Source organism: Chelonoidis abingdonii, chromosome 3 (genome assembly GCF_003597395.2).
Source record: "Chelonoidis abingdonii isolate Lonesome George chromosome 3, CheloAbing_2.0, whole genome shotgun sequence".
NCBI lineage: Eukaryota > Metazoa > Chordata > Testudines > Testudinidae > Chelonoidis > Chelonoidis abingdonii.
Genome location: NC_133771.1, coordinates 156900898 through 156916331, shown reverse-complemented (window position 1 = coordinate 156916331; position 15434 = coordinate 156900898). Strand labels below are relative to the sequence as shown.

Here is a 15434-nt window from a genome sequence, read left to right as displayed (position 1 = left end):
GGTCAAAGAACAAAATAGACGCGACCAGAAGAATTTTCCTGAGTGTTAGATGGAGCAGTAAAGACAGTGAACTTAATAAAATCATGGTCCTTAAAATGTTGCCGTTTCTCGCTGTTGTGTGAGGAAATGGGAGCAGAACACCAGTGTTTACTTTTGAACACAGAAATATGCTGGCTTTTCCATGGAAAAATTCTCTCACGTTTGCAAGAGCAGAGAGAAAAGTTTAAAATATTCTTAACTTTGGAGGAATCTGCACACATTGACTTGATCAACGATGTGGCATGGTGTGGAAAACTTCCTGTCTGGCTGATATATTCCACTCCCTCAATGAACTGAATAGGGAAATGCAAGATAGACATGAGAATCTTCTCTCCTGCATGGATAAACTATATGGGTTTAGATCTCAGTTAGCCCCTTGAAGGGAAAAATGTACCAAAGAGCACAACAGAAATGTTTCCCTTGGAAAATGTGGTAGATCCTACTGACAATATTTTTTGTCAATGTTGCTTCTGTGCATTCGAAAAGATTGGAAGAAAATTTCAGCTCATATTTTCCTTCAACTTTTATAGAAGATTTTGGTTGGGCCTGGGATCCTTGGATTTCTTCTTCAATGGAAAATGCAAAGAATCTTACAATAATTACTCCATTTACTGAATTAAGGATGAACTACACTTAAAATTAAGATTGGTGACATGCCTTTGGACTCAATCTGGTTGACAGGGGCAGATGAATGAGTACTCTCAGACCATGCTATTGCCAGCAGTTTAAGGTCACGGGGGGTACTGTGATGGGATGGTGGTGGTGCCTCCAGCAGTGTGAGGTCACTGGGGACGGGGTGATGACATGGGGAATGGTACCTGCAGCAGTGTGAGGTCACTGAGGACAGATTGATGAAATGGGGGTGTACCTCCAGCAGTGCGAGGTCATTGGGGGCAGGGTGATGGTATGGGGGCAATGTCTCCAGCAGTGTGAGGTTACTGCGGGCAGGGTGATGGATTGGGGGTGGTACCTCCAGCTATGTGAGGTTACTGGGGGTGGAGTGATGGGATGATGGTGATAACTCCAGCAGTGTGAGGTCATTGGGGACGGGGTGATGGATTGGGGGTGGTACCTTCAGCAATGTGAGGTCATTGGGGACAGGGTGATGGATTGGGGGTGGTACCTCCAGCAGTGTGAGGTCACAAGAGGCAGGGTGATGGACTGGGGGTGATACTTCCAGCAGTGTGTGGTCAGTGGGTGCAGGGTGATGGGATGGGGGTGGTGCCAGCAGCAGTGTGAGGTCACTGGGATGGGGAGATTTTGCTGCCATTTTCAACTCCATTTTGTTGCCATTTTCAACAACATGGCTGTGCAAGTTAGGTTTTTTTCAAGCCCAATTTATAACAAATACAAATAAAGAAAGCATCTGAGATTGTTGGAGCAAGAGCTCCAACTTGCACTGTCAAGATTTCCTGCCAGGATTAAATAACTCTGCATATCAAGTTGAGATCAAATTTGTCATTAAAAGTAATTTTTGTTATAATAATTTTAGCACAGGGTGGGGATGCATCACACAAATCTTTTATTGAAGTAAGTGTACCTTAGAATGGAAAAGGTTGGGAAACACTGTCCTAGATAGTCGCATTCTGTAAGGGAACACTTGTGCTGGATGTATCCCAGTTCCCTGCAATGATAGCATACCATCTGTCCAACACAGGTGGAAAGCAGCATGCCCCAGATGGCTTGAGTTTGGGATGAGAGGCCACTGGTTCTCTTGGTTAGGGCTGTAGTTGCGGGCAGGTCCCATTCTGGGACTTTGGTTGTTCTGGACCCATCCTCCATGCAGATGTCGCTGGGCACCAGCTGTGTTGTTTCCTGCCACCATTCTTAGCCCAGCCATCATGGGACTGGACTTTCCTTACTAGATGCCATGGCCTCCAGGAACCTCTCAGTCATTTCCACAGACACTGCTACAGATGGCAACTGGAAGCACTGGACACAGGCTTGCACCACAGCTGGGAGGATGTGCAAATATTGGTTCTTTAGTTACCCCCCAGACTTGGGTCTCTGGAACCAGCCATCAAGAGGCCAGATACAGGAATGCTTTTGTGGAAAATGGCTCAGTTCAATATCTCCATTGACATACCTCTGGGAAAGGCTGAACTAGTCCATTATAGCCATCTTTAGTGCAGTATAAGACCCTGCTTAATCCTCACTCAGCATGCAGTAGGCTACCTGTGCCTCCTGGTGATGTAGGGGGCCAGCTGTACCACTCCGGTATGTCTCTTGCAGCCCTCTGGGGTAGCAACCCATTCAACAGTGGTCAAATAGCCTTCCAGGTCACCATCACCATCTCTCAGCTTTATCAGGGTGAGGCTCAGATGTATGCTACGGCTAGTGTCTCCTTCCAGGGTGGTCCCTTCCCCCTGCAGACTGTTGGGTGAGCAGTCTAGCCATATCTGACTGAAACTGGTGGTTCTACTCCTGATTGGCATGTAGCATATCCTGTTGTTATTTCTGGGTGGCTATCTGCATCTCCTGTTGAGCCACCAGCTATGCTTCCTGAAATTGTTGTTTCCTCTCTGCTAACTGTGCTTCCTGTGGGTGTTGCTAGGCAGCCACCTGTGCTTCCTGGAACTGATGGTTTTTGTCACTCTCTGTCTGTTGTTGCTGCAGGAATAATCGGAGGTTCTCTTTCATGACCCTTCTAAGAGGAAGAAGGGCTCCCATGAGATCCTGCCAGCTAGGCTACATGTAAGAGATCCAAGAGGGGGAAGGCCAAAACCAAGCTAATAACAACAAAAATAATCACATCTCCTTTTTAGAAGGCCTCCAAACCAACCCCAGCCAGCAGAGTTCTCAGTTCTCTCTTACCATTCTAGAAAGCAGGCAGGATTTCTCCTTTTTCTTTGGGCATCAGGCCAGGGAAGGAGAAGTTTAACAAAGTTCTTAAGTCCTCAGAGCATAAAGTCAGGGCAACCGACTTACAGTCAGAAAACCAAAATCTCCAGGGACCCTGTCATAGTGCCCTAGTGCTGAGGGGGATTGCAATCTATAATTCAGTGTGGCTTCTGATTCCATCTCCCTTACTTAGCTTTCTTTCCCTGTTTATTTTGCCCAGCCCTGAGGGTGATGGAGGATACTTCTTCATTGCATCCCGGCTGTCCTGACTGTAAGCTACAGATTGTTCCTTAAACAGACAGTATACACCACAACATACCTCCAGAAATATCTTACTATATGTGTTATATGTTGACTTGTACACTCCTTCCATAATTCAGTACTTCAATTATTGTTGTCACAATACAGAAAAAGAAAGATCATTTACCAGTAACTTCAGTGGGACTACTAACAGTACATAAAGTTAAACACATGCATAAATATTTGCAGGACCAAAGTCAAACATAGCTTGACTGCAACTATATATATTTATACATTATTTGGGAATGTTTTTTGTACTTTTTATTCATTACTTTAAAATTAAAAAAAGAAAACATCGCAAAAAACTATTTCAAGAAAAAGTGAACCATATTCTAATAGGCAGATCTTCCTAACAAAAATTGATATAATAAATTGAGAAAAGAAACAGATAGTTGAGAGAGAAAACAGCATTGTTATAGATGTAGTATTTGATACTAAACCTGTTTTTCTTTTAAAGTTTCTTGTAGGGATTGAACTCCACTAGTACTCCGGCGAAATTTAGACATCCTGCGGTTACTCAGAGAAGGGCTAAAAGACTCTAGAGGAGGGCGGACAGATGCTACTTGTCGAGCACGAGCAACAGGGCCGGGCTCAGCTTCTTCTGGCAAAAGGGGGCCGGGCTCAGCTTCTTCTGGCGGAACGGGGCTGGGCCCAGCCTCCTCTGGCGGAACGGGGCCGGGCCCAGCCTCCTCTGGCGGAACGGGGCCGGGTCCAGCTTCTTCTCTAGTGTTTGGACTTTCCATCTGATCCCCTGGCACCTCCTCCATCTTGAAGCCTGCAATTTACAAACAATTCACTTACTGTAACAATGCTTCAGAAACTCCTTTAATTATATCCTCAAGTGAGAGCAGGGAAAAAAAGTAGTAGGCCTCTAAACTCATTCACCAAATGCACAATCCTAATATTTCTGTTAAGTTCTCTCAAAGTTGTTAAAGATAACATATTATGGAACTTATATAAATTTCTTCAACACAAACATTACATGAATCTGATTATTGACAATTTTAAAAAGTATTTTCCAACTATTTATATTTATTTTTCAGTAAAGTTTTACCATGTATTTTAAACAATTTGGAATTGATTAAAATATAATATTATAGCCTTTTATTCTACCGTGTATCAGAATGCCTGTAACTATCAGGGTGAATAAAAATTAATGATTTTTTTTAAAATTTACATAAACTTTTTAAAATTTATATTGGACACTTTAATTTGTAAATTAAAGGCACCTTTGCTGCCTAAGATCCATCTGCAACATCAAGCGGCAGGACAGGATCCCCAACACTTAAGTTCTTGAGAAGTGCCAAATCCCTGGCATCAAGAGTATGTTCATCAGAGCTTAACTTCGCTAGGTCAGACATTTGGTCCCACAGAGACTTCCCATATATCAAAAGCAGTGTTCTATAGTCAACTGAGCATGGGAACTCACTATAAAGGTCAACCAATCCTCAGATACAAAAACACCTTGAAGGCCAACCACAAAGTATGCAAGATGGACATTAAAATCTGGTTAATAAATTGCTCTGGACAGATCCGTATGAAGACGTCTGTAACATGAGGCCATGTCTACATTTGAGGAACAGTGTGTAAAGTCTTTGCAGAAGAAAAGAGCATGTCTTAACGACAATGCCTCAACTCTTTTCTCAGTAAAACTACATTTGCAAGATATGTAACTCCATCTGCAAACCCAGGATTGGCTGAGCTTCCTATGTGAGAAGCCATAAAAACAAATAAATCCAGAACATAAATTATTACTGGCTAAACACTCATCCATCAAAGCAATGGGATCCATCAGTTTATAACATACACATACACACACACGAGCTGACCATACCAAAGACTCCCATTGACTTCAACTGGTTTTTGGACCAAGCCCTAAGAGCCTCCGCTCACAAACATATATACGTCTGACATGCATACTCTTACTTTATGCAAGAGTAGCTCCACTGTAGTCAATAGGAGTACTCACATACATAAGTGCTTGCAAGGTCAGGGAATAGCTAGGAATAAGTTATTTTTTATACACATTTTTGCAGAAAAATGTTTAATTTTTACGATTTTATTATATAAAGTTATAGTACTAGATATTTAGTGTGAAAATGGACAATGTCTCCTGGTTGCAACAAGGATCTCATCTGGAAATATTTTGAAGAAACTCTTTAGCGTTGGCAATGTTAACGATTACATGAATGATGTAAAAAGTGTGACAAAGATGTGGTGGCAAGTCTAAAATAACATTCTGAAAATTGTGCTGATGATACTAAGAATGAAATTGAAGATGCTGTTTCAGTCAGTCATTCTGAATATTCTGGATCTTTTAGTAAAAAATGCTAAACTTTTCACTGAATTTGGAAAAATATTTAACCTTAAAAAGCTACAATTGTTCACAAATGTTGCTGTTACAGCCTTTCATTTTTGAGTTACAATGAAAATCAGAGCAGTTTATCTATTTCATTTGAATTTGTCTATTTTAAATGCTTATGAAAATTAGAAGTTTTTCATTAATAATGTATCAATTATTGCAGTGACTGAGTTTCGAAATTGATGTAGAGATGTCCAGAGAATATTGATTGATAGCCCTTTTACCCCAATTTGGGTGCTAAGTTTTTAACTTGACAGTTGCATTCATTCTGTCTTGGAAGGTAAAGAATTTAATGTATTCATTTGAACTGTATGGCTCTATTCTAATTTGTGGGGTTATTGTAGTATTTCTTGTTATATTGATTACATTTTTAATTCATTGATAGAGTTGCTCAAACTATAAGATAAGCATCTTTTGCACTTGAATATCTTAAATAAAGAAAGGGATGTGCTGGCCGCTGCTTCCCGAAGTCCCCATAGGCCTGGAATGGCGAACCACAGCCAGTGGGAGCTGTGATCGGCCGAACCTGTGGATGCTGCAGGTAAACAGACCGTTCCGGCCCAATAGCAGATTTCCCTGACGGACCATGTGCCAAAGGTTGCTGATCTTGGTCTTGGCTCTATAACAGATTATATGAAATCACTGAATATTTAAACACTATTGTTTTCATTTTATAAATACGACGTATCTTTATGGGCTTGTTAGTAGTGATTGCATTCCTGCTTAAATGGATAAAATAAAGAATGTTTTCTACAGAACTACTGAAAATGGGAGATAATGAATGCAAATCTCCATTACTGAAACAATACAGTAAACATGTTTTCCCTTCTGTATAGCACTGTATTAACTACTGATAGACTGTCATACTTAAATAAAACTTCAGCTGAGTTACTTATTTGACATCATAACTTATTATATTCAAACATACAATAGAAGTTTCACCCCTTTAGGAAAAAGCAGAAAAGAAACTTCAAATTTTATAAAAATAACAGCCCTGATCCAGGGAGAGACACCATCCAGAACTGACAGGCATGAGACTGTGATCAACAGAAACAGGCTTTGTGGGAGGACCTCAAGTATTTTACCCCTACCAGGATCTCCATGTGGAAGATCCTGGTAAGCTAAGGATGCCCGTAAATGTTTTTTTCTGAAATGCTCTTTTGAATAAATAATACTTTGCTTTATGAAAGTGGACTGATCACTGGATAACCCTGTCATTACCCTGAGAGATCAGAACTGTAGGCAAAATCATAACGAACTGCAGGGATCTGCAACCTAAGGCCCTGGTCTGAGACAGTTGATGGCTGGAGGCCTGACACCTAGGTGGAGTGCCCTGGAGGAGACCATGAGGATCAGAGTTGCAGCTAATTTGGGGACTATCTTGCAAACAACTTATTCTTTTACTTAACTTTAAGCATGTGAGTAGTCCCATGGACTGCACTGGGTCTACTCTTGTTCTTAAAATGAAGTATGTGCACATTTATTGAAAGATTGCTGGATTCAGTATATGATGAGATTAAACAGCATGTGCACTATTCCTGGAGAAGAAAACTCTTATTGAGTCTTGATTGGTGGAGCAATATTCACAATGTCCATTAATTATGGAAATCATGTGAAATCAAAATATAGGGTTGTGTAGCGAACTGGCATTGCCTCCCTCCCTCATGGACGGGGAGAAAGCTGCAACGGCTCCCTGCTGGGCAGATCTGAGATACCTGCAGCCACCCTGCCGGAAGCACAGTGGTGGAGCAGAAACAGGAACTATAAAAGGCTGGCCCTCTAGCTTAGTTAGGGCAGAGTGGCCAGAGGAGTAGGATGTCTTTCCCCTGCTGCTAGAGCCCAGACCTGATGGAAGCTAGTATAGTGCCAGAGACAACAACTGCCAGACACCAAGGAGCTATTTGGGCTGCCACTTGCTGTTTAACCAAAAGAGACTGACAACAACTCCAGAACCCAGGTACCTGGACTGAGAGTGTAGGAAGGAACCCAAGGAAGCCGAATAGGGTTTGGTTATGTGACCGACTGCAAGCTGGCCAGCATGTTGTGGTCAGATTTTCCCACTAACCCAGTGGCAGACCACTCTGCCACTGTTAGGGCCCTGGGCTAGGACACAGTGGAATGGGAGGGCCTGTGTCCCCTGCCACCTCACCGTCAGGGTGGCATCCTCCCCACTTTGTGGAGAGGAGGTCTGCATTAGTTTGGTTCACCCCTGAACTAGGATCGGAAATGGTTTGCTGACTCTCACACTAGAGAGCTAATCTCTCCACTGTTGCTCTGCCTGACTGCAGGCCAGAGCCCCTTACCTGAACTGAGTGCTGCCCTGCTCTGATTGAAGGCCTGGGGGAATAGACTCTCTGTTGCTCTCCCTGATTCACTGTAGGTCAGAGCCCCTACTGGATTACTGCCCTGTCCTGATTTAGGGCCTGGGCAGATACACTTGTTGCTGCTCTCCCAGACCACAAACCAGAGCCATTAACTGTGTGTCGCCTCGCCCTGACTCAGGGCTCTGGGCCTATAGACTTACCAGTTTATCAGTCTGACTGCAGGCCTGGGATACTAACTGTGAGCTAATTTTCCCCTGAACCAAAACAGTCCAGAAGTGTCATAGCAAAGAGGGTGTGTCTCTCCCCCTGACAGATGGGAAGAGAGCCGTGACTGCGTTACAGGTTGTATGTTTGGAATAAACATTTTTGACACATAAATGCTGAGTCTTCACTGATCAGTATTTGATAGAATTAGCAATCAAACCTAAAACTGAATAAAAACTCAAATGACACATGGACAACTTAGTCACAAAGCTGCATATGCGATGAAGAGAAAGAAAAAAATCTCAAATCAGAATAATAATGTAAATCTGGAACTCATCACACATGCTGCAGAACTCATGTATCCTTCACTCAAAAAATTAGATACTCCAGGAATAATGGAAAACATTGCTGAAACTGTAAAATACTTAGTAATAACCACTTTGCCTCATTTTCACCTAAGAGAGGAAGTTCAACACTATCTCTTCCATAAGATATATAATAACCAACCTATCCTAATGACAACTGGTAAAGCAGATTGTGACAAAACTGATTTATATCAATGTCTTTTTTTTTTAATTAAGTTAAGGCCTTGTAAAATAATTTGAAAGTGTGTGCCACTGCAAAATTAGATTAAAATGTATAACTTACTAAATTATAAATGCTGGTTTTTAAAAAACACTTCACTACTGGTAGGATATCTTATTTTAATTATACGAAACTGCTATAGGCAAAAAACAATATTGAAATTAAGGACCTGATCCTGCACACATTTAAGGAGGACCATGACTCTACAGCACTCAAATTAAGCGTGTGCATAGGAGACTGCAACACCAGAGAATAAAAAAAGATAGTTACAAAGGTGAGTAACCGTTGTTCTTCGAGATGTGTTGCTCATATCCATTCCAATTAGGTGTATGCGTGCCACGTGCACAATCATTGGAAGATTTTTACCCTAGCAACACTCAGTGGGTTGGCTGAGGCGCCCCGTGGAGTAGCACCCTTATGGCACTGGATATATGCCCCTGCCAACCCAGTACCCCCTCAGTTCCTTCTTGCTGGCTACTCCAATAGTGGGGAAAGAGGGAGGGTTTGAAATGGATATGAGCAACACCTCTCAAAGAACAACACTTACAAAGGTGAGTAACCATCTTTTCTTCTTCGAGTACTTGCTCTTATCGATTCCAATTAGATGACTCCCAAGCCTTACCTAGGCGGTGGGGTCAGAGCGAGATGTCGTGGAGTGAAGGATTGCTGAACCAAATGCAGCATCAGCCCTGGACTGCTGCACTATTGCACAGTGGGAAACAAAGGTATGTACCAATGACTAAGTTGCTGCCCTACAGATCTCCTGTATGGGTACATGAGCCAGGAAGGTGGAGGACAAAGCTTAAGCCTGAGTGGAGTAGGCAGCAAGGTGCGTAGTTGAGACACTAGCCAAGTCACAGCATGCACGGATGCTTGATGTGATCCAGGATGAGATGCGCTGGGTTGAGACCGGAAGGTCCCTCATCCGGTCTGCCATAGCTATGAACAGCCGGGTCATCCTCCTAAAAGATTTCGTTCATTCGATGTAAAAGGCAAGGGCCCTGCAAACATCTAGGGAGTGCAGCTGTTGTTCTCGTCGAGAAGCATGCGGCTTCGGATAGAAGACCGGAAGGAAGATGTCTTGGTTGACATGGAAGGTAGACAGCACCTTAGGAAGGAAGGCGGGGTGTGGACGCAGCTGTACCTTATCCTTATGAAACACCATATACGGTGGGTCCGATGTGAGGGCTTGAAGCTCCGACACATGTCTTGCTGAGGTGATAGTGACAAAGAATGCTGTTTTCCAGGAAAGGTACAAGAGTGAGCAAGTGGCCACCAGCTCAAACAGGATACCCATGAGTCTGGGTAGGACCAGGTTGAAGTCCCACGTAGGGGCTGGATGCCGAATTTGTGGGTACAGACATTCCAATCCCTTGAGGAACCTACTAATATTGGGATGGGAGAAAACCGAGCGCCCGTTTTCGCCCAGATAGAAGGCCAAAATCGTTGCTCGGTGTACTCTGATGAATGAAATAGCCTGGCCTTGCTGTTTCAAGGACAAGAGATAGTCTAAGATGGTCAGTACTGATACCTCCAGAGGGGCAGCATTGCTCAGGGCACACCAGCAGGAGAAATGCTTCCACTTGGCCAAATACGTGGACCTAGTAGAGGGCTTTTGCTTCCCAAAAGTACATGCTGCACTGAGCGGGAGCAAAGTAGCTCGGATTGACTTAGCCATGCAGACGGAGGGATTGCAGGTCTGGATGACATAGTCGGCTGTGTTCCTGAGTGATCAGGTCCGGCCACAACGGGACTCGCATTGGGTGGTCACCGACAGATCGAGGAGAGTGGTATACCAATGTTGCCCGGGCAACACTAGGGCAATCAAGATTAAGCAGGCCTTGTCTCTGTGCAACTTGAGGAGGACCCTGTGGACTAACGGGAATGGAGGAAAGGCGTAGAATAGGTGGTCTTTCCACAGTATCAGGAAGACATCCGATAGGGAGCCCAGAGAGCACCCCTGGAGAGAACAGAACACCTGGCACTTCCAATTCTTGCAAAAAGTGAAAAGGTCTATGTGGGGAAACCCCCACTTCCAGAAAACAGAATGGATAATGTCCGGGTGAATTGACCACTCGTGAGCCAGAAAGGATCTGCTGAGGTGATCTGCCAAGGTATTTTGGACTCCTGGGAGAAATGATGCCACCATGTTGATCGAGTGGGCTATGCAGAATTCCCACAGGTGAATGGCTTCCTGACAGAGGGGTAACATGGCCATTGTGTTGTCTGTGAAAACTGTGACACAACGGCCCTGAAGGTGTTTGCAGAACACCTGACATGCCAGGCGTACTGCTCTCAGTTCCCAAACGTTGATGTGCAGAGATATCTCTTGTGTGGACCAAAGGCCCTGTGTGCAAAGGTCCGCAAGGTGACTGTCCCAGCCCAGAGATGATGCGTCCGTGGTTAGGACCAAGGAGGGCTGCGGAGCATGGAATGGCATCCCTTCACATACCGAGGTGGACTTCAGCCACCTGTCCAGAGAGGTTAAGACTTCTGGCGGTACTGTGACCACTGTGGCTATGCTGTCCCAGCTTGGGTGGTATACAGTTGAGAGCCAGGCCTGAAGTGGACGGAGGCGCAGTCTGGCATGTCTGGTCAGGAAGATACAAGATGTCATGTGACCCAGGAGAGCGAGGCACGCCTGTGCTGTCAAGGTCGGGAAGCTTTGGAGGCCGTGGATAATGCTCACCATGGACTGGAAGCGGGAGTGTGGTAGGCACGCACGGGCGAGATTTCAATCCAGGACTGCTCCGATGAAGTCTATTCTTTGAGTCGGCTGCAAAGTGGACTTTTTGACATTGAGCAGCAGGCCCAACTGTCTGAACAAGCTCATGGTGAACTGAACATGAGATTGCACCTGGACCTTGGAGCAACCCCGAATGAGCCAACTGTCGAGGTATGGAAACACCTGGATCCAATGTCGACAGAGTGAGGCAGCCACAATGGCCACACACTTTGTAAAGACCCTTGTTTCTGCGGATAGGCCAAAGGGAAGGATGGTAAACTGGAAGTGCTGTTGGTTGACCACAAAGAGGAGGAAGCGTCTGTGAGGCAGGTAAATTGCTATGTGGAAGTATGCATCCTTCATGTCGAGGGTGGCGTACCAGTCTCCAGGATCCAGGAAGGAATAATGGTCCCCAGGGAAATTATGCAGAACTTCAACTTTACCATGAATTTGTTGAGTCCGCGCAGGTCCAGAATGGGCCATAGTCCCCCCTTTGCCTTGGGGATTAGGAAGTAGTGGGAGTAAAACCCCCTGCCCCTCAGTTCCTTTGGAACCTCCTCTATAGCTCCGATAGTTAAGAGTGTTTTCACCTCCTGAAGGAGGAGTATGCTCGTGAGAGGGGTCCCTGAAGAGGGATGGGGATGGGGGATTGGAAGGGGGGGACAAAACCAATTGAGGGCAGTATCCACTTTCCACCGTATGTAGGACCCAGCTGTCTGACGTTATGTGGGACCACGCAGGGAGGAAATAGGAAAGGTGGTTGGTGAAAGGTGAGGAAGGATCCTGTAAGGAGACTGGTACTCTGCCCTCAGGTGCACCTTCAAAAGTTCTGTTTGGACGCCGCTGATGGTTTGGGGGGGCCTTGGTTCTGGCCCGTCTGAGGACCAGATTGTCTCCTCCTACCACTCCAGCTGCATCTTCTAGAGAAGTCCTGTCTCAGCTGGGCGTTAGGGTAGGTGCGCTGTGGTTGGGGTCGGAAGGGCCTACGTTGCGTCACTGGGGTATGATGGCCTGGTTATCCTTCAGACTCTGGAGTCTGGAGTCAGTTTTGTCTGAGAATAGACCCTGGCCATCAAAGGGCAGGTCCTGGATAGTTTGTTGCAGTTCCGGTGGAAGACCAGACACATGCAGCCACGAGGCGCAGCGCATAGCTACGCCCAAGGCTAGAGTCCTAGCCACTGAGCCTGCCACATCTGTCGAGGCCTGGAAAGATGTCCTGGTGACTTTCTTGCCCTCCTCTAGCAAGGCCCCAAACTCCTCCCTGGACTCCTGAGGAACCAGCTCTTTGAACTTCCCCATCAAGTTCCAGGTATAATTACAACGACTCAAGAGGGCCTGCTGGTTAGCTAGTCTGAGTTGTAGACCGCCAGTAGAATAGATCTTGTGGCCGAATAAATCCAGGCGTCTAGCGTCCTTGGATTTAGGAGCAGTAGCTTGTTGGCCGTGTCTTTCCCTCTCATTAACGGACCGCACAACGAGGGAGCACGGTTGGGGGTGAATGTACAAGTACTCATAGTCTTTGGAGGGGACCAAGTACTTCCTCTCTACCCCCTTGGCAGTGGGGGAAATAGATGCGGGAGATTGCCAGATTCTATTGGCATTAGTCTGGATGGTCCGAATAAACGGGAAGGCTACACGTGTCAGGGTATCGGCAGACAAAATGTCCACCACCGGATCCTTGACCTCTACCACCTCCGCCACCTGGAGGTTCATGTTTTGTGCCACTCTGCAAAGTAAGTCTTGGTATGCAAGGAGGTCTATAGGTGGGGGGCCAGAGGATGACATACCTGCCACCGCCTCATCAGCCGAAGAAGAGGAGGATACGCCTGAGGTAAGTCTTGCTGGGGGGAGGGGGCGGGTCCGGCTGCCCTAGGTCCACCATGCTTGGGGCATAGGCCTGAGCTGAGGATAGGGCCATTGTCTCTGAGCCCCCCTGGCGGGGGGCAACTGGAAGTGGCCTCCGGGACCCAGGTTCAAAGTGGGCCGAGTGAGAAGCCCCCAAGGGGACACCTTGGGCCTGAAGGTATGTCCAAAGGGGGTCCAAAAGGACCACTGTGGGGGTCTTTGAGCAGGATTCTGCGCCAGTCGTGCCATTGGCTAGCACCGTCCGCTTCTTGGTCATGGATGTGGTAGCCACTCTCTGCTTGGGACAACCTCGAGTTGGGGGAGGATGGCCAAGGCGGCGCCGAGCGCTCATGCTGGGTCGCAGTGTCCTGCTTAGTTGCCCTGTGCCATGGAGATGGAGATCAGCACCGCGGTCTCAAGCAATACCACGACCTGGATCGGGACTGATAGTCGTATTGGTGCCAAGAGGCAGATCTGGATCTCAATGAAGATCTACAGGTGGAGAAGTGCCGGGATCGACTCCGAGTAGATTGGCGCCGGGAGCTGGACCAGTACCGACCGTAGCAGGATGAAGATTGTCATGAGCTGGGGCGGCGCTGCGAGTGCGACCAGCATCGAGATGGAGATCGGTGCCAGGACTGCGAGCGGTGCCGTGGACGAGACCAGCATCTGTATCGGGACCATGACCTGGGTTGGGACCGAGATGGGTGCCAACGCATCTCGCTCTGCAATGTGGGGAGCATCATTGAAGGCCTCCCTTTCGACGGAACAGCCTGCACTGGCAGTACCGAAGGTTGCGACAGTCCTGGCTCGGTGACCGCAATCAGGTCGCATGCTGTGGAGAAAGTCTCTGGGGTGGAAGGCAGGCTGAGCTTGACCGCGGTACGCACCAGGAAGCTTATGTGCACCAGACTCAACAGTGCTTGTGGCGCCGGAATCAATGGTGCCAGAGTTGGAGCCTTTGTGGGGTGGTCTAGCACGGGACGCTGCTCCAAAGGGGGCACAGGTGGTGCCAGCAACTGCACCGGAGCAGCGGGTTGCTTGTGCTGCTTCTTGGATCCTGGAGACAGCGAACGATGCCATGTTGGTAGTGGTGCTGGAGACGTCTGGTGCCAGGAGTCTTTGCCGGTGCCAAGTCGCAAAGCCGTTGTTTCCGGTGCCAGAGGTGTGCTTTGGACCAATGGGACCAGGTCTCACGCGGTGCTGAGGACATTGGCCTAAGGGCCACTTCCATCAGGAGCTGCTTCAAGCTAAAGTCCTGCTCCTTTTTAGCACGAGCCTTGAATGCCTTACAAATGTGGCATTTATCTGCTTGATGGGATTCCCCCAGGCACTTCAAACAGGAGTTGTGGGGGTCTCCCGTAGGAATCGGCTTAAGGCAGGCTGAGCACAGTTTGAAACCTGGAGACCTAGGCATGAGCCTGGGTACTGGGAGGGAGGGAGGGAGGAGAAGCCCCTTACCCCCAATTACTATGTACACTAACAACAATAACTACTATTAACTGCAACTAGAAACTATTAACAACTACTCTATAACAACTATCTGCAAATATAAACAAGCTAAGAGCTAGGGAAGTGGGATCAGCTAAGCTGCGCTCCACAGTTCCAACAACCGTCACGGGCGGTAAGAAAGAACAGAAGGGGCACTGAGTCAACAGGGGCATATATCCAGCGCTATAAGGGCACCACTTCAGGGGGCGCCTCAGCCAACCCACCGAGTGTTGCTAGGGTAAAAATCTTTTGACAATTGTGCACGCAGTATGCGCACACCTAATTGCAATCAATACGAGCAAGCACTCAAAGAACTATATTTTTATTTAAAACTTCTCTTAGGGTGTGATGAGGTTTACAGATCCCACACAAAGGCTAGCAAGTAAATGGGCAGTACATGGCCAAGAGGCTCCTTCCCCAAGTGGCTGTGGGGAATGCTCCAAATGGAAGATCTGCTTAAAAGGGGACTCTTTCAGTCAAGCAGGGAGAGAGCGAAGGAGAGGCTGTCTTGATTGGGAAGAAGCCAGTTTGCAGTTTCTGGGACAGAGTGATCTACAGGAAAAGGATCTAGGCTGGCTGTGGTAAGACCCAACTGACAGGACAGGGGCCTCACCCTTTTCCCTGCAAGGGGAGAATAACTACACACTAAGGCCTGGTCTACACTACGCGTTTAAATCAATTTAAAGAGCGTTAAATCGATTTAACGCTGTACCTGTCC

At 46.6% G+C, this 15434-nt stretch overlaps 1 protein-coding gene across 1 annotated transcript in view; it reads right to left on the bottom strand.

Moving 5' to 3' along the window:
* The window catches only part of DNAH8 (dynein axonemal heavy chain 8), a 621721-nt gene that overhangs the window by 593321 nt on the left and 12966 nt on the right, over window positions 1-15434 (bottom strand). The window contains exon 3 of the mRNA XM_075064269.1: window positions 3621-3955. Within this exon, the coding sequence (XP_074920370.1) occupies window positions 3621-3947 (327 nt within the window). The 5' untranslated portion in view covers window positions 3948-3955. The remainder of the gene's footprint in view (window positions 1-3620; window positions 3956-15434) is intronic.